Genomic DNA, 20,271 nt, shown 5'->3' with positions numbered 1-20,271 from the left:
TTTGAGGAATTAGGTCCCTTATTGATAGAAGAGGAGGCTCAGGAGAAGATCTATAACATAGACAGCGACAAGGTGTTGCTAGCAAAAGACAAGGTCGGGTCGGCAAGGGGATGGGCAAGCCTAGCAGTGGCAAACGCAAGAAGGACAACTCTAAGGACGAAGAGGACACCCCACAAAACAATAAAAATATGGAGCAAAAGGAGGGGTGCTTCTACTGTGATACGCTAGGCCATTTTGCAAAAATGGTTGCAGAAAGAAGAAGGTGGATCGGAAGAACAAGAAAGGATTCGGCTCAGACTCAGGGGAGTCAAGACACAGCCAATGTAGATAGTCAGTGGAGAACTATTTGGTGGCATCTCCATTTGTTACTGAGATCAAATATGCAGAACAAAAAGTCACAGTGAGGATGCTGATATTGAGATGTGGGCAAACAGGGAGTCGCAATCCTTTGTGAAGGTCAAGGAAAGCATTGAGTGCTTCAACTCTTCCAAGTGCTTGGCTGATAGTACTGACATATGAGAGGAGTCCATGGAGTGGCCTAGGGTTTCAAGGTCAGATGGATGATGTGGTTCAAAAGAGGGCATTACAGGACCACGCGGCACAATGAAATGTGCCTCCATGAGGTGCATGGTTTGCTTTTAGAGCAAGCACACAAGCAAGATGGCATGCTGGTATGAACATTATGTAATTGACTTGGGCATTTATAGCATGCTCTGGGAAGAATCAGCTCTTCGTGTGTCTCAAGAAATGCGAGATTGGAAGGTGAATGTCTTCCTTGAAGGCAAAAGGGGAAGTGTGGGTGCTTCTTCAAATCTTGAAAGGGAAGCAGATTGTTGGAAGGAGAGCATGGAGAAAGCGTACTAAAGCCAGAAGAGTACTTACTTGAGAGCTGAGTGGGAGCTTACGATCCAAGTTACTTGGAGATAATCTTGGCATTTGATTTGCCGAGATGGTTGTTTTAATTTCTCGAGAAGGTCCAAGTTACCTAGAGATATTCTTGGGATTTGATTTTCTCGAGATGATCAAGTGACCTAGAGATATTCTTGGGATTTCCCGATATCGCCGAAGTACAAGACAAGACTTGTGTAGAAAAGAAGAAAGGAGCAAATTAGAGAAAGGGGTAGAAGAACGGCAAGGAGAGAAAGGACGGGGAGAGTTGTGGTAGGAGAAAGAGAGAGAGAGAGAGAGAGAAAGAAAGTTTATTAAAGTCTTCGAAAGACCGATGGGTCTACGAGACCATGAGAATCCTGATACAAACACACTGTGAGGGTGGAGCTACTACACGAGCATCCACAAATGCAGAATGCAAAAAGCTAGTGCTAAGTACTACATAGTCATGTCAGAGTGATCGACTACACATCAGTATCATCATCATCAGTTCATCCAGGTGGATGTGAGGGTGGAGCTACTACACGAGCATCCACAAATGCAGAATGCAAAAAGCTAGTGCTAAGTACTACATAGTCATGTCAGAGTGATCGACTACACATCAGTATCATCATCATCAGTTCATCCAGGTGGATGAGACAGCAGAAGCATGAAGTCGGCGATAGAATGTTATCGGCTGCCCGTAGTTGTGGTCTTGTGTTGTCTTCTGGTCATAGCTCTGTGCCTAACAAGGGCTACAGTGACCCTTGTCGGTCAAGCTCCAACTCTGAATGGAGAGGGGATATCCCCAAGTGTAATCTGGGCACCAATCCTCTGTCTGAGCTGTCGTGTCACTAGCTCTGGATCCAGATCATGTCTGGGCCTCGTAGTATGGGGGTCCACCTACTCTAGCTAGAAGAACTCCATGATCGAGCTCTGAGAAGGGTCTACCAAGGAAGAGGTTTGCTCATCTCCGTGATCGAAGTAGATGCTTGCGGTGCCTGATTGCCTCATGGATGAAAGCCACATGGAGAGAGAGGGGTGGGAAAGAAAGAAAGCTTATTAAAAAGTCTTCAGAAGACCAAAGGGTCTATGAAACTAAAAAAGACTTGATGGCTGTCAATACACATGGTCTATTGTGGTCTCCTAACAACAGCCCTGTAACAAAACCAATACCACCATCACGCCAATCGGCCGTGTCTCCGATCTAGTGAGCATGGAAGTAAGGTCCCCTAGTCTGATCGATGTTTAAACCTGCTAGCGAGTCTAACATCCCTCCTCCTCTCGCTCACAAGTCCATCGTCTCCCTGAGCATTGCTAGTCAGTGCTGTCCGGCTAAAAACACAATCGTGCTCTGAGTGGAGTCTGGTTGTGCATCCCGTTCTTATTCTCCGTGATATGAACAAACGCTCCCTGTGTCGGACGATCTCATCCTCAACGCTATACTAAAAGAGAGGTAATATGTCTATGTGGAGCCATGGGCTCTCAAACCATCTGCATGTACGTGCATACCACCACCTCTCGTCACCTTCTGTTGCCAGTGCCATGTAGGGGATAAAGCCAACCAACGAAGCCTACGCCGCCCTGTGGTGCAAGACCCATACATCTAATGTGTAGAGATATGTGATGACCTGAAATGCAACATCGAGCTATCGTGGGGAGGCCCCAAACTCAGCTAGGACTATCTGATATGGGACTAAAGGCTTACTACAAATCATCAGTGAAAACATGAGAGCCTAAAGCCTCTCAACTCGATTCCAATCTATCTTTGATAGGTCTGGTCCCTAACAAGAACTACCATACATACCTACTGGTAAGACCAAAGAGTCAAAAGAGAAAAGTCTTGGTCCGAGGGTCCTAGAAGTGAGATTGAAAGCATTGTCGCTCGAGCTTGGCCAATGTGACATACTGCTTACTCAATCAAGCCTAAAATGTTGGTCGCATCATGAAGATCCAGCCGGCAAAAAGGACCCTTGGGTATGTGTAGGATGCAACCACCTCCATCAGCAACCCATCCAAGGTGAAATGCTCTCATCATGACCTTGGTTTTACCAAGGTTGACCCTAAGTGCCGGAGACCCTCTACGGAGAACGAGAGTAAGACCATATCATCTGCATATAGAAGAATCTGGAACAAGGATCCGGCTAGAGAGCAAGCAACCCCTTCTAGGGTCCCAATAAATGTCTCTACCTCATCTCTGTAGACACCAAACAAAATTGGTGCTAATGAACAACCTTGATTGATCCCAATGGTGCTCGTGATCTCTTTTGTCCACCTTGCAACTACCTAAACCCTACCCCAGACTCTGGGATTGACTCGAAGGCATAGAAGTTGGTGACGTGTCTCTATACTTCCTCAATCTCTTGTGGTGTTGCCACCTCATGCTGTCTGATCTTTTGAAAAAGGGTCTCCCCGTGTCGCCGCATCTCCATCAAAAAGAGGCCAACGTAAACCTGGTCATGGAAATGGATCAACCAAAAAGGTAGTCCGAAACCGTGCCTCTCCTGAAAGAAGCCGTGGTATCGTCCTCAGATCTGGTAATAGGCAGGACAAATACACAAAAGTGCTCCTCTGTTGCTAATGTGCAAATCTGATGCTCTCAAATTGTGTCTGCCGCCTCCCTGCCTCAATCTTCAGCTCGTGAGACGAGACCCACATCTGTCCTATAGCAATCCTCAATGCACGTGTGACCCGTCTATTCTCCATATACTGGGCCCTGGTGACAATCCATCCTCTGATACTCTTAAAACGTGGTCGCGATAGAGCTGGATCTTGGTGGGGAATTCATGATCCCCCCCAAGTCCGTGGTGTATAGAGCTGAAGGAGAGAGAGAGAGAGAGAGAGAAAGATACATTAACGTCGACTGGTTTTTTACTGAGAACTCCCTCATCTCTGGACCAAATCACTCCAAATCTCTACAAAGGGTAGCTCTAGTTGTAGAGAAAGCTTGGCTCATAGGAATTGCAAGGAGAGAGACAGAGAGAGAGAAAGATACATTAACGTCGACTGGTTTTTTACTGAGAACTCCCTCATCTCTGGACCAAATCACTCCAAATCTCTACAAAGGGTAGCTCTAGTTGTAGAGAAAGCTTGGCTCATAGAATTGCAAGGTAAGTGACTGAGGTGTGCAGCATTGCAAAAATGGCGTAGAACAGACAGAGAGGCGGTGCACAGACATGGCGACGAATTTCTTTAATCCCACCGGTCATATAGGTCACCAGGAGTGAGGAAGGTCTGGCTGAAGGGGTTTCTCAAAGCATTGTGTGGATGGAGAGAACTAAGCTTCCCAAGTTCAAGGTAGAAGAGAGAGAGATAGGAAGCATTTGGGAAGAAGATAGAATCTAGTTGGAATCTACTTGGAATCTCATTCTAGGCACTCAGATTCTAACCAAGCTATGATACCACATGTGAATTCATGAGGAAGCAATGAGGCACACGATGTAAAACTTTATTCCAAGAGTAGTTACATATATAGGCAACTGCCTCCATGTAGGTAGATCCCAGATCCACAATCATCTCCATGATTATCTCAATCAATCACCTCCTATGATCACTCACTCATCACACCAACCTAACACACCTAACTGATGAGTCACTAGAACCTTCTAGCACACCTACACTCACACTCCTTGCATAGGACTCCGAACCCATAGGCATACACACACACACATCGATTTGCCCCTTCACTTCTCCTCCATGCCATCGTGCCCTAGAGCTGACTCAAATGCATAGAAGTCCATGACCTGCCTCTGTGCTTGGTTTACCTCGTTATCCTGTGGCGTGGTCATCTCCTGCTACTCTGTGAAATCTATTATTATTATGCCAAAGAGAGGTTACATGCAGGACAGATCAGTTTGATATATTGTCCTACACATCAGAATGTTGCAGATCATTTTAGCAAGGCCTATCCAACTCAATGAGAGCCTCTCTTCCCCTTAGGACAATATCTGAGATATCATAATCACTGTCACGGCATGCAATGTCTAGATTGCCTGTGGGAATATAGTCCTAGGGATAAGCTTTGAAGAAGGTGAGGCATGTTCCGAGAACATTGCACTAGCACATTAAATATGAGGTGGACTGTAGGAGGATGCAAGTGCCTTCAGAGCAAACTTCTGAAAGCTGTTGCTTCATCAAGCAGACGTGTATCTAAGCATCAACAGCACCCATACAGCAATATCTGAAATGACAAGAAAGGTAAATTATTGTGCTGGCCAAGATGCCCTGCTTCTCCTAGTCAGCAATCAGGAGGCAGCCATTAGCCATGGTATAGGTATGAAAGCCATCGTTCAGCTGCAATAAAACAAGATGTGCATGCGTGCCTCTTCTGAGTCAAAGCTGCGAGTTGCGACCTTAGGAGTAACAGGTGACGCCTGAGCAGAGGTGGATCTAGTTCAGTCCTTTCACTTTTTAACTGGCTCATTGTAAACTAAAGAATAATAAGAGTGACTAGAACAAACTAAAATATATACTTCACACAGGTACTAAAAGTCAAACCCGGCGCTTCTTCGAATGGCATCAGTGCAGTATAAAGAGCAACCAAGATTCAAAAACCTGCTTCGTATACGAAGTGCACACTGCCTTGCAGCAATCATAATCCTGACAGGACTCTGACTCTAACAGCGAACAACTTTGAATGTTTGAGCATTCAATACTCAATCCATTCTCAGAATGGCAGTTGTGCTTTGACAGAAATGTTCACCTGTTTCAATGTCGGTATCTGGACCTTCAAAAATTTGATTCTGAAATGATGGAGGTGGCACACTCTCATAATGCCCATACTTTGTCTCATCTTTCACCCAATCAGCCCTGTAGCAGTAAACGAGCTCCTTCAGATGCGGCCACTGCTCTATTTTGTCATTTAGCTGCAAGAATCACAGAGCCCATGGTTGGAATTATTTTTTAGACCCCATGTCACAGACCTTTTTTAATGAGAAAGACAGCCAACAAAAGGGAAGAGAGCCCGCAATAACAAGATCGAATTCCTTAAGACATGCATATTTCTATAAAGTTACACTACCACCCTAAGATTTCAAAAAGATAAAAAGAAACACACATCTGCAAGAATTTGAAAACTATTGACACCTGAAACCAGTAATAAGAAGAGCATGACATAGAGCAATCAAGCCTATATGACATGGCACAATCAAGCCTATAGAGACTCTTGGGGATACAAAAATCAACAAGCAGCTGCTCCAAGGTCCCTCCTGTGGTGGAATTTATGTGATGTGCATCTTGTCCTGCTAAGAGAGCCGCGAGATGTAGTGTGCTTCTATGATGAACTAATCAAAAACTCCAGGGTAGTTTCGGGCCAAGGAAGTCATGTTGATGTGAAAGAGGACACGATCTGCATGGTAGTAGTGTAATTTATGATCAACTTACGAAAGTTACAGTTTCTTCTGCATAGAGGGTTCAAGGTGTGCCTTTAATGGTTAGAGGTTGTTAAGGCTTCTTTGAATGCCAAGGTGTGCCATATTTAAATGACAGGCGAAATTACTTTATCATGGTTTTGTTGTGTTTCCATCCTGCACCTTCAAATTATGTTTTGATGCTGAAAGTTTTATTGTGTTTTATCTTTTGTGTTATCACTAACTCACATATACCTTTGTAAGACTAGAATATATCCAATCGTACAAAGTCAGACTTTTGTTGTTCCAAAATTCTACAAAGAGAGAATTTTTAACTGTTGCCGCTTTTGTACCGCTTAAGATATTCCAATACAGTTAACAGCTGATTACCACTTGGACGAAAAATTCAAAGAATTTGGATACAAAGAGAGAATTTTAGCTGTTTGGGTTTTATTTTTATCACTAACTCACAGAGTTTAAAAATAAAAATGCATACACAGCTAAAAAGGGACAGGCTGTCACTAAATCAGCAACTGTGAGAGCTGAAACGGACAAACATCACATAGCAATTCTAGCTAAGTGCTGACAACTAAACAAGGCGAAAGTGATATTGCCCTTCCATTTGGCGTGGGCACTATCACTCCCCTCCTCAATCATGATAGAAAATTCTCCTCGCCCAGGAACATCTTATTCAAACTGTGTACTACTACTTCGGGGTTGTGTCCAAATTAACCACCTGAAAACGGACCCCACTATATAAATCTTCCAGGTCATCTCCTCCCAACAAAGAAAGGCCTAGTACTTGGAGTAGCCTGCAAGCTTCCTCTCGGGAAATTTCTGTTCTGACGTCCAAAAAAGGGAACCACGGCCATTGTCAGTCTTAGGTGAAAACTCTTATCTATGCATTGAGGGATAGGGCCAAACCGACGTATTCCCTGCGGATGGCCCAATCATGCCAGTCGCACACTCCTTGCACTACCACTCGTGCCAACATGTGAAGTTAAACTGTCATGGCTTCCCAACCATGATGAACGAGGCTACCACAACTCACCTGGTGAATCAGTAGGAATAAATCCACCTTGTTACTAGCATGAGCAGTGAGGTCTTGGCATAATTTGCAGATCGAGAAACCATCCAAGCAGTATTTCCCGAGGACGTATCTCTCCAGCTCGCATACATCCAAGGACGACCTTTTTTCTCACATTCTCACAATTCCCAGTTGGGATTGCTGTCAAAGTCGTGTTTAATTATGTGAAGCAGGTCCCTCCCACCTCTGTGTAATTTGCAACAAATACCAATGGAAGGGACTCTTGTTTGTAGTTGATGCAATGCATTGCTCAGGACTATTATGTTGAAACCTACGAATTGTGTGCACTGTTAGCACAAACCGAACAGAAAGGATTTGCTCCAAGATTTTGTGCCTTCTACTGTTCACGGTGATAGCCTTCCTAGAGACCAAGTTCCAACCAAACGAAACAGTTGATCCCAAATGGCCTTTTGTTCACCTAGATGGCATTATTTCACTAAATTACCCTTGGGGTAATTTTGGGTCAAGATCAATAAAAGGTCAAAAATAGTGTTAGGTAGACCTTAGGTCCTAGTGTAGAACATCCATAGCATTATGTCATGGACAGGATTAGAGATTTGTAAGGGGGCACGCGATGTGGCAAGCCTCCACACACATCCATCAAGAACAAAGAGGGATGGTTGCCACATGGCCCCATTCTATTGGTCTATCACAGGGTGAACTTGCCACATTCCAGTCTTTTTTCCAAAAGCCACTTCCACTTGGTCTATCTCTCTTGTAAAGAACTACTAGACTCGAAAAGCGAACAAATGCTTTCAATCCTATATCCCCCCCCCCAAAATGCTAGGCTGCAATAGCCCCAACACTTTGGCCTAGTCCTTATACGTAGATGAAACCAGGAACATTCCCAAACTCATCCTCTAAAAACACAACATAGTGCAGTTTCAATCTCATGATAGTCACTCACAGGGTTTAAAACCATAAACTCCATCATGCATGATGCATAGCAAGGACTAGCTACTATGACATCCCCATTGACGTCATCAGCGCCCAACAGTGGGTGTAGACCATAGCATAAAAATATGCTCTCACACATACAAATACACACACCCACACATACTTGAGCATCCATTTATAGAAGTCTTCATACTGAGTTTCTGTCGGCACTCCGGAGGTGAAGGGCAGACTCAACCATGACGAAGGTCAGCACTAAAGGAGAAGGCTAATCAAAAGGTAGTCCAAAATCTCTTCATTCAAGCTACAACTGCTTGTGAAGTCTAAACATTTTCATTTTAGTCTCTCCCCAACGAGCAGCTGCAACGCACCATTTAAGATAGAAAGAATTATCACAATACCAGCAAGCCGCAACTTGGACAAAAACTTCACAAAGTGAAATTTGCATGTCCGCTAATACGGCAGAAGCATATACCTAGATGAATCCAGGAACATTCCCAAACTCATCCTCTAAAAACACAATATAGTGCAGTTTCAATCTCATGATAGTCACTCACAAGGTTGAAAACCATAAACTCCATCATGCATAGCAGGGACTAGCTACTATGACATCCCCACTGACGTCATCAGCGCCCAACAGTGGGTGTAGACCATAGTATAAAAATATGCTCTCGCACATACAAATCCACACACCCACACATACTTGAGCATCCATTTATACAAAGTCTTCGTGCTGAGTTTCTGTCGGCAACTCTAGAGGTGAAGGGCAAACTCAGCCATGACGAAGGCTAGTACTAAAGGAGAAGGCTAATCAAAAGGTAGTCCAAAATCTCTTCATTCAAACTACAACTACTTGTGAAGTCTAAACGTTTTCATTTTAGTCTCTCCCCAACGAGCATCTAAATCTAAATCTAGCTGATAGGGCAACACACCATTTAAGATATAAAGAGTTATCACAATACCAGCAAGTCGCAACTTGGACGAAAACTTCACAAGGTGAAATTTGCATGTCCGCTAATACAACAGAAGCATATACCTAGATGTACTTCTTGATGTATTTCCATGTTCATTGGAAAATAGAAAATACAGTTTGCAAGTCTTCCATACTTTTTCAGAGGCATCCAACCGGGACCAAGATAGACCATATAGCACCTACCACACCGTTAATGAGTTGAATTTTCCTAGCATAGGACAGGATTTTGTTAGGCCCAGTGGTTGATTCTTTTTTTTTTTTGAAATTTGTTCATGATTACATCAACCTTTTTCACGTCATCCACCTCTACTCCAAGAGGAATCCCAAGGTACGTTATAATTTCACATGAGTCGCCTATTGGAAAGGTCCCTCCCCAGCTGTTAAGCCCCCATGCATTGGGGGTGATAGAAAGAGAGAGTAAGAGCAAGATGCAAGAGAGCTGAACGTAGTGCTTGCAATAGAAGAAGTGACTGTTACAAGAAGTGGGATGGGTTTTGTCTAAGTGACAAAACCTTATCCTTCACTAACCATAGTTAGTGAACTAACTGTGGTTAGGGCAAAAAACCTCTAAATGAGGGAAAAGTGCCCCTAACCTACTTATTACATTACATTGGTCACTGCTGAATTATAATAATAATTCTAACACCCCCCTGCAGTGCCAATGTCATGTACAAGGAAATGATCAATCACCAAAAGGAGATAAGTTCAGGACACTGCGAAATGCCTCAAACTTTTCACGTGGAAGTGCTTTGGTGAAGATGTCTACAACATTGTCATGTGTTGACACATAGATCATACTGATCTCTCCTACATGCAACTTCTCTCTGACATAATGATAGTGAACCTCAATGTGCTTCGTGCGAGCATGAAAACAGGATTCTTTGCCACTGCTATAGCACTCTGACTATCAGTGAGAATCGGAGAAGGACCCTCCAATTAAAGATGAAGATCAGCAAATAAACGACGCAGCCAAACACATTCAACTGTCACTGTGAAAGCTGCCCTATACTCAGCTTCACATGAGGAGGTAGCCGCTATAGACTGTTTCTTGCTCAACCAAGAAATGCAAGCATGTCCTAGAAAGAAACAATTCCCACTGGTGGACTGCCTAGTATCATAGTCTCCAGCCCAATCTGAGTCACTGTAAGCATGCATCTGCAAGTCATCCCAAATTTCACTGCAAAATTGCAGTGTGATTGCAAAAGCCCCAAATTTTTGCAAGAAATTGCACCTGAAAGGCGCAAATGAACTAAAAGCCCCAAATTTCTGCAATTCTCTGCAACAAATGCAAAGTCTGTCCACAAATACGGAATGCCCCAAATTCTTGCAAGATCTTAGCCAAACAATGGCTGTCTGCATACAATGCCTGCCAAAAAACAAAACTGCAAGAGTACCTGCAAGGATAGAGCTTGCACATAAGATACACGCTTTGCACTGTACGGAACTGCAACCTGTACGGAAGGTACACTCTCTGCACTGTACGGACCTACAACCTGTACGGATGGTGGCTGTACGGAGTACGGACAACCAGCGCAGTCAGGTACGGAATGGTGACACGCAATACGGACGCCCGCATACGGGTATACGGACGCCCACGTACAGATGTACGGACACCTGTGTACTGATGTACGGACGCCTGACGAGCTAATCACTGGTACGGACGACGTACGAGATGTACGGTTCGCACGTGCGAAATGCAGACGGTACGATAACGAAGGTATGGCACAAGTGCGACATTACGGAATGGCAACGCATGTACGGACGGGCATAAGGTGTACGACGAATGTACGGGCTGTACGGAATCAGTCCGTACAGATTGTACGGATGGACTGTAGGGACAACGAGCTGCTGACAATGAGCAGGAAGAGCAGGGAGCTTGCGGGCAAGGAAGCTAGGAGCAAGGTGTAGGTCCGGGAAGCAATGTCTGCTCTGATACCAAATGATAGAAATGAGAGAGTGAGAGCAAGATGCAAGAGAGCTGAACGTAGTGCTTGCAATAGAAGAAGTGACTGTTACAAGAAGTGGGATGGGTTTTGTCTAAGTGACAAAACCTTATCCTTCACTAACCGTAGTTAGTGAACTAACTGTGGTTAGGGGGAAAAACCTCTAAATGAGGGAAAAGTGCCCCTAACCTACTTATTACATTACATTGGTCACTGCTGAATTATAATAATAATTCTAACAGGGGGGGTGTTGAGCCTAGGATCTGAGAGATGGTCACATGGGCAACATGATGGTTGCCATGAGGGCAGGGATCAGACAACAAAAGAGAGAGGGAGGGGGTTGCCAGATGGGCAGCACCTCACAGCCAAGAAAAGAGGGCTAAAAGGGCTGCCACATGGGCAGCACATGGGCTGCCATGTGGGCAGCACAACAGCCTCGCAGAGGCGCAGCAAAGCAGGCATGTACGGGTTGGAAAAGGCACCTTCAGAGAGCAGCACATGGGGCTGGCAGAGGAACACAGGTAGCAGCATGAGCAGGGCCAATAGGCGCCTCCATGAGGAACCTGGAGCAGCAGCACATGGGCCTGCAAGAGGTGCAGCAACCAGTCCGGTCGGCCAGACTGGTCAGTTCTAGTCAGCAGCCCTTGAGGGTTATAAAAGGAGGGCCTCTAGGCCCTCATTACTCATTTCTCTGGAGCAGCAAGCAAGAGCAGCAGGAGCAGCAAGAGACCAGCACTGGGAGCCTATCCTGGAGGACCAAGAAGGCTGACGAAGCTGCATGCCTAGCTCAAGATGCTGCCTACCTAGGCTGATCTACATGCAGTAAGGTAGAGAGAACCATTTTGGACAGAAAGTCTACAGACGCTCGAGGTGGAGCACACGAGCTCAAGTCTAGAGTAGAGATAGCCGGCAGATAGGAGAAGTACCTTGTGGTAAGATCAGAGGACCACACCATTGGTGGGACTTTGGATCTATCTCTTTTGTATTGTGTCCATAGTTTTGGACGGAAATATATTATTTTGGTGTCTTCTATATCTGGCTGGTTCATTGCCTATTGATGAGTCTGCACATCTATCTGATGTGCATAAGTTAAAGAAGTTTGTGATCCCCACACACACTGTGTGAGCTCTTGGGCTATTCTATCAGTCTTCCATTGTGCGTACCCTCTGATGGTCGATTTCTAGCATGGTATCAGAGCCCAAGTAGGAGGCTCACAGGTGTGAGAGCGTGAAAGTAGGGACGTTGCTGAAGCATGACCCTGATTCAAAAGCTCTTGGGAATCGACGTCCACCACTGGAGGACAGTGCCCTTGCGAGAAGGAGGGTGACTCAGGTTCAGTCAGGTGCATACAGAGTTTTGGTCTGCAGAAGGTTGAGTTTGATCGACTTTGCCGTGTGGTTTAGCAGCAGAGATGTCGATCTCTTCATCCTCTTCAGCCCCTGCTCTTGCTTCCTCCTCCCCCAAATTTCTTCTTTCACTATCCCTAACTTTAGAGAGTCTGGGAAACTGGATGGGTCAAATTAGCCGATCTGGAAGGTGAAGATCCGGAGTCATTTAGACGTCAAAAGAGGCGTGGGTCATTCTAAAGGATCTGTACGAGACAGACAACACATCCCGGATCTTGCTTCTTCAGCATCAGCTCTACAACCTTGATATGGATGAGCGAGATTCGGTACATGACCACTTGACGAAGGTCAAGGTGGTGAGGGATCAACTGGCATCAGTTGGTCAAAAGGTGGACTCGTGCCATTTGGCCTTGATGGTACTAACTTGGGTTTCAAAAGCTTTGTTACGATTGTGACAACAGGACAGAGGACCAAACCTCTAACTTTAGAGGACTTGGGTCCATTACTACTACAGGAAGAAGCTAGGGAGAAGCTCTACAACAACGACAAAGATGACAAGGCGCTGCTGATGAAGGATTATGCTGGCAAAGGAAAGGGCAAGCCTAACGGTGGCAAGTCCAAGAAAGATGACTACGATGATGAGGACACTTCCCAAGAGGAAGCAGAAGAAGGCGTGCTTCCATTGTGACACGCCAGGATTTTGCAAAGGATTGCAGAAAGAAGAAGACGGATCAGAAAAACAAAAGGAAGGAGTCCAACTCAGATTCAGAGGGTGACACAAACGCCAAAGCTAATGTGGTAATCGAAGAGTTGTTCTTGGCGACATCTTCGTGTGTTACTGAGGTCAGATATGCCGACCTAGAAACCACAGTGATGATGTCTAACATTGAGATGTGGGTCGACGAGGAGTCAGAAACCTTTGTGAAGGTGAAGGACAGCATGGAGTGCTTGGTATCTTCCAAATGTGTGGCTGTTGATACTGACACAATGGTGGATTCCCTGGAGTGCCCTGGGGTTTCATGTTCAAATGGTTGTTGTACTTAAGAAGGGGATAGTACACGATTACACAGGCTATTGGTATGTGCCTCCATGAGGTGCATGCTTTGCTTTCAGAGAAAGCACAAAGGCAGTACGACGATCTGGTATGTACTTAATGTTCTTCATTTGAGCCTTTATAGCATGCTGTGGAGAGACTCTGCTCTTCATCAAATCTGAGACATAGATTGCTGGAAGGTGATGGACAAGGGTACTGAAGCCAGAAGAGTACTTGCTTGACAGCTCAGTGAGTTCGTGGTCCTAGTTATCTATAGATATTCATTTGTTGCGGACCTTGCTAAAGGAAGGACAGGTTGAGACAAACCTTCAAAGCATGGTGCCTGGAGGACTCCAGGTTGTTCACTCATTATGAGGGGCACAACTGGAAGATCATGGCGGCTGGATTGCTTGAGTTCAAAGGCGGGAACGTCACTGAAGGTGGTGGTGCCAAGAGGTGCTACCAAAGATGGACCTATGTACCAGGACGGTGTGCAGAAGCGGAACCAGACCTGGTGGAGCAGGAGCCGCTGGATGAAAAGCCAAGAAAAGATTTCAACATCGAAACGTTCCAGAGGACTACGACTAGGGAAATACTGGAGCATCGGCATCGACGTGTTGGCATTGGGCTGAGATATGTTGGTGAGAGGGGGTGTTCGAAAGGTCACCTCCCCATCTGTAAGCCCCCATATGAGGAGAGCATGGGGGTGGTGAACCTAGGATCTGAGAGATGGTCACATGGGCAACATGATGGTTGCCATGAGGGCAGGGCTCAGACAACAAAAGAGAGAGGGAGGGGACCACCACATGGGCAACACTTCACAGCCAAGAAAAGAGGGCTAAAAGGGCTGCCACATGGGCAGCACAACAGCCTGGCAGAGGCGCAGCAAAGCAGGCGTGTACGGGTTGGAAAAGCCACCTTCAGAGAGCAGCACATGGGGCTGGCAGAGGAGCACAGGTAGCGGCATGAGCAGGGCCAATAGGCGCCTGCATGGGGGACTTGGAGCAGCAGCACATGGGCCTGCAAGAGGCGCAGGAAGGGACAAAGGTAGCAGCCCAAAAGGGCCTGCCAAAGGCCCTTTTATAGGGCTGGTTGGACCGGCCAACCCAGTCACCAGAACAAGGCCCAACCCTTAACTGCCCTCCACCAGCCCCCCATAGGGCTGGCCAACCACCTGTGGCCTATGAAGTCAATCCCAGTCCATCGTTGGCCCCCACTGCTGGACACTCTTCTGCCCCAGCTGTATAGCTCCACCTACATGGCTGTGTACCCTGACTCATACACCCGCCATTCCTGCAGACTGTATGCCATCCCTTCTTCATCATTGACAGCCACATCACCAGACCTTGTTGCCCACGTGGCAGAGTGCTTGCAGCTGCCCACATGCCATCCCCTAGGTTACACTCATGTTCTGATGTGGCACCTTCTTATCAAGCGCATATGGCACTGCACTCACCAATACATGCTATATAGGTAACAAGCCCCTAAGCTCTCCTCATATGGGGGTGTATAGGCGGGACATCGTCACTTCTACCCAACAGTGAGATGGGGAGGCCCATAACAATCCACTAATGCATATTCATCAAAAAAGTGTAGAAGCATATCACTCCACCATGCACACCCCAAAGAAGTAGAACTTGGTTCTTGACATCGTAACTCACTACAGATAGCCTACATTCAAATCATTTTCAAACATTCAAAATACTTAATGTGCCTGCCATTGTTGAAAGGTCACTTGTCATATTTTTTGGCATCTAGTCCCACATAGCAACGTAGAGAAAAATGACCAACCACTGTATCAAGCTCTGGAGTTGAAAATGAGATAAGCCTTGGGACTCGTCTAAACCGCTGCCCACAAAAGGCCAGGTCTCCCATTCCTGGAAAAACAAAGTCACTGTTAGCATGAAGTAGACTTTAAGCACAAACTCACACAAGCCCCCCACCCCCAGCCTCGGAAAATATTCCACCTTTGAATAGCACGACTCTTGAATGGAAATGCTTCATTTAAAACTCAAAAACTAAAGAACTACCATTCTAAAAAGCTTCACAACAAGGCAAGATCTTCAATCGAAAACGAGTAAAATATAACCTTCAACTCACTACTCCGTAAACTACGTACATGCTACGGCATAAGTTTTCAGGTGTAACATCTGATTGGTAAACATGAGATCCTAGCCTCTGGAAACTGGAACACCAGAGATTGACAATACAAAACAACAAAAGAACCCATTTCTTGCAAGATAAGATATCATGAAAGATGGATGCATGGTTGAGCTGCGCATAAGCTGTAATGGCATGCCACCTCATTCAACTCACACGGCAATCCATCATGACCCATTTGCATGAAGCTTAAGGTAAATCTCACACAGATTAGTCAGACTAGATTATGCCCTTGCTCAGCCTGTGTTTTCTTGTAGTTAGATAGTTAAACAGCAGGAATAGCCCAGCTGGGCTGCCAAGCAGTGACCTGAACAGGCCCAGGAATTGCTGCTTGAAACATGTTTGCGGGGCTTTGTAATCAAACAGAGAGCAGCAGCTGCAGAAAGCAGCAACGAGTAATTTTATTTGAAATTTCAGTTTCAAGAGCATCAAGGGAAATCCTATGTGCCCTTCTCAGCTGCTTCGTTTTCTAAAATCTATTAATTTGATATGACTTGAATTCTCATTCTAGTTTTGGTTCTACTCCTTAAAGGAGCAGTCTTTTACACAGTGTACGCCATGCAGGCATTATTTGCACGAGTCATGATGGTTGATATTTATACATTTACATGTCTGGTTGATAGTCTGCAAAAAGCAAATGGCCTTTATTTTCCATCCTGGTCACATGTCTCTTGTTCGCAACTGCACAAACGGTCTTCTGCTCATCAATTGGATTCTTCTGATTTATGAAAGCTAACAGCGATTTATTTTGTACAGGCTACTCGTTGATTTTAGGATTGCAACTAGAGATCCAATTGGGAGTTAAATAAGAGAAAACCTGAGTAGGTTTAAGGAGTTTCTATTTGATCTTGTACTCTACTTTCCAATAGCTCTCTTGCTAACAAGGCCCTTGCAGCTTCTCTTCTCTATTATATAGGTATGTTTATAGAAGTGCTTCAGAGCAGCTCAAGCCTTACATTGGGCCACTGTGGACATGAGGATCTGCCTGAGATAGTGGACAAGGTTGAAGTTGTGCAGATTCTGATCCACAGGTTCAAGCATGGGACAAGAATAGAGAATGGATGTACTCACAAAAGATTGATTGCCAAGGAACCCACAAGTAATCGGCAATGATTACTCTGACCCTTGCAGCAAATAAAGAGGCCATGAGCCTGGACTAGCCTCTCTGAACTTCACAAAAATGGGATAACCCTCTGCATGCTCTATGTGATTAGAGTACGACGCCCCTCCAATTGCAAGCCCTCGTTTATAAAGGCAATGGTGTTTGTTGCCATGTGAAAAGATAGACCACAACAGTCAACAGGGGCTGTACAGCCACAGTCACGTGATAAACAGCCATCGCTACGACATCTAGGTGGCAGGCAACAAGCCATGTAGGCATCCCAAGGGAAGGCAAGGGATATGCTCCTTCCAAGACTGCAAACACATGGATCAAGACCTTGTGTTTTAGGTGCTCCAAGATGTTAGGTCTGGAAAGGTGCACACATATATGCACTACTGCTACACGTTTGGCTGCTGCTGTTGCATCATGTACTTGATGTTGGGTGTAGAGGTGATGGCAAGGAGGATTGTAAGGCTCTTTTACAAAGGTCTTGTCCTTTGCCTTTCAACCTACGTGTTATGTCCACATTTGGGCATAACATGGCTCATCACGTTAACCTAGGGTCATGTAACCTAAACATGCAAGCATGCATGTATGTGTATGAGTGTGCATGCAACCATGCATGACAGCATGTAATTGCATGTGTGTACTTGTAAACCCACTAGTACCTTTGACCCATTCTTTGCTTTAGTTAGGGGCAATTTCAATCCTAGATAGCCAAGTGTTCACTTTTACTTGGAAAGTCATCCACGTGGAGTGACCATGAGTACATGCTTGCACTCGTGGCTTTCATGCAAAGTTTGACGCATGTAACGCAACCACTTGGTTACACATGCAGCAAATGCATGTGTGCATCTGTTCTCTGCTCCTTTTCAACAGCTTGTAAGCCTCTAGGCTCTGCCCAATCTTTTGCATCCTCGACTAATGTGCCTCATGATCTGCATTCAATTTCCCTACTCATAGCTATACCTCAGAGAGCCGCCTCTTTTTCTGCACTTCAATGTACATGCTCCATAAATATTGTGTCTTTGTTTACCTCTTGCTGTACTTTATTCGAGGAGATAGCACAAAGCTTGATTTTCAAGCTATCACTTTGGGTTTCTTATGGCAAAGAGATCTTTGGGCTTCACAATCTCCTGTACTGTCACGAGGACGTGAAAAGTGATGTAAAGTATCTTCATAACTCAACCTACGCTGAACCCAAGGTTAACCATGGTTAAGTGTTGTAATGGTTTGGCCGTGAGGGACTGGCTAGAGGAAGTGCACACTTCCTAGAAGTTCCTAAGGGCAAAGTCTAGGTGCACCACTAGGTCCTAGGGGCAAGGCAAAGGCTTTAAAAGAGGGGTCTAAAAGTTGGGCCCAAGGACAACCAACGTTGTCCTTGGTATGGGGGTTAGGACTTTAATGAAGGGGCAAATGGCAAGGAGGAGATGCCATTTGTCATGCATGTGTATGCATGCCCTTCCCCCACCTTCCATCTCTCTCCCCACTCTCCCAGAGGTGTTGGACGTTTTCAGTTGTTCTTGTGCAGTTTTTGAGCTTTTTGAGCTGTTTGAGCTGTTTCAAGCCAATTTTCAGCCGTTTTAAGCCGTTTTAACTCTGTTTTAACTGTTCCAAGGCTAGTATACACTTCTAGGAAGTGCCAGAAGTCATTTCTGAACTTCCTGAAAATTTCATACAGACTGTACGGACGTCCGTACAGACGTGTTCAGCTGCCTCCAACAGGTGCCCGGGGTTGTCTTTTGCTGTGCTGGACCTTTGTGCACATGTCTTTGGCTGCGTGGTGGCTTCTGGAGCTGTTTTGGACCAGTGTAGGCTGCAGGAGGAACTTTCCCTGCTGCTTTTGGCACCTTCTCTTAGAAGGACTCAGGCACAGATCCCGAGGCACTCATTTCGGGACAAATCTGTGAACCATCTTTCCTCTACAGCTCTTTCTTGTTCACCCTCCGCTCTCTACCTTCGTTTCTCTCTTTTCCTGATTGCTGGAAGACACCTGCACCCTACAGGGAGCCTGGACAAAGGATAGGTGCGAGGAAGGAGCTCACCCCTCTGCCACAGATAGCGGGAGTTGGTTCCAAGTTCGGTTTTTCCTTGTTCTTTCTTGCTTTGCAGCTTTTTGCAGTGCATGCGTGTTGTGTGCAGTCCTTTCAGGACTCCAACAAGTTCTAGGAAGCACCCAAAGGCAAGGGTGATCCTGTGGAAAGCCTAAGGATAGTGTGGATGCATGTGATAGCCTTGAGGCTGCCTTGAGATCAGTTTGCCAGTGGTTTGGATGCCTAAATGCCTCTAAGTTGTGTCAGATCAAAAGTGAATGCCTGAGTATGCCTTGCCAGTGGGAATTCTAGTGGTGCACTAGGATTAGATGCCTTGAAGACAAGTAGAGGATTTGCAGAGAGGAATAGTGCAGGGTTGAACCCTTGTTGTAAAGCATTTCCATTCAGAAGCATTAAATAAATACCGCAAGCATTTGGGGCTAGTGGGTACACTGTGTACTATTTTCATTGAGCAGGGGCATTCTAGCCTCACCTTTGTTGTTGTTGAAGCTTGTTTCTAAGTTGTGCTAAGTGATTTAAGTGACTGAAGCTTGCATTGTAGCTATTTATGAAGTTTACGACTGAGTAGTTGTTTATCGAAGGCCGGTTTCATGTACCTTCTTCCACCATCTCCCTTTTTTGCAGCAAGGAGAAAGGTGCAGTCATACGCTCTCCATTTCTTGTTTCCTCTAGTGAGAAGCTCCAAGTATGATGAGAACTTCTAATTCCATGTTTTTTCCCTTTTGAGTTTTATAAATTAAGAGACATGTATTCATGTGTATGCAAGCAGATTGCCTTGGTTCCCAACTAATGCCCTCTTTCAAATTCTCTTCCGCTTTATGCATGCGACTATTAGTTATCTCTATCTTTGTATTCTCTGCTTAAGATTGTGATTTCATGTGCATTCCTTTGAAAGATTGTCATTAAATAATGCTTATTTATTTACTATCGTATGTTATGTTTGTACAGCTCATAAAATATCATTATGAATCCTGGTGAGGGAGCTCAGCCCTTTGGTGCTCCTGGACCGCCTGCACCAGCAAATGTGCAGAGTGTCCAGATAGATGCTCAGAAGCTACATAACCTATTCAAACGAATGCAAACAAAGCACCAACAAGTTCGCTTGTTGCAGCATAGCCCATAATCCCAGCGTATACACAGTGGAATGCATCCTTTTCTCTTGAAATCTATACAAGGGAGAAGGAGGATGCACCTGATTATGCACACTCTTGATAGGTGGGAGGTGCACTTTGCCATAACAAATTATATATCTTCATGAGACTAGAATATCTCCAATCTTGCAAATTAATTTTTTTTTAGAACAAAGGAAAGAAGAGAGTTTGTAAGCAAAAGAACAAAGGAAAGAATAGAGTTTGCCATAACAAATTATCACGACCATGTTGGGGCTATCCTTGTGCAGATGTATCTCCAAGGAAAGGCCTTTTCGTGGTGGCATGACCTCGAAGAAAAGACCTCCATACCAAG

At 45.2% G+C, this 20,271-nt stretch overlaps 1 protein-coding gene across 4 annotated transcripts in view; it reads right to left on the bottom strand.

Moving 5' to 3' along the window:
- Window positions 1-20,271, bottom strand: part of SPK1 (guanyl-nucleotide exchange factor) — a 207,756-nt gene that overhangs the window by 182,038 nt on the left and 5,447 nt on the right. For 2 of the 4 annotated variants that reach the window (XM_087377784.1, XM_087377788.1), the window contains exons 2-3: window positions 15,283-15,368; window positions 5,570-5,732 (exon numbers count right to left, since the gene is read on the bottom strand). In XM_087377784.1, the coding sequence (XP_087233910.1) occupies window positions 5,570-5,732; window positions 15,283-15,366 (247 nt within the window). In that variant the 5' untranslated portion in view covers window positions 15,367-15,368. The remainder of the gene's footprint in view (window positions 1-5,569; window positions 5,733-15,282; window positions 15,369-20,271) is intronic. The other 2 variants (XM_087377778.1, XM_087377781.1) reach the window with 1 other exon arrangement.

This window comes from Dipteris shenzhenensis, chromosome 1, assembly GCF_047967505.1.
Source record: "Dipteris shenzhenensis isolate YYH24624 ecotype China chromosome 1, Dip_SZ_1.0, whole genome shotgun sequence".
Taxonomy (NCBI): Eukaryota; Viridiplantae; Streptophyta; class Polypodiopsida; order Gleicheniales; family Dipteridaceae; genus Dipteris; species Dipteris shenzhenensis.
Note: the sequence above shows the minus strand (reverse complement) of the source record. Positions and strands in the feature narration are given on the sequence as shown.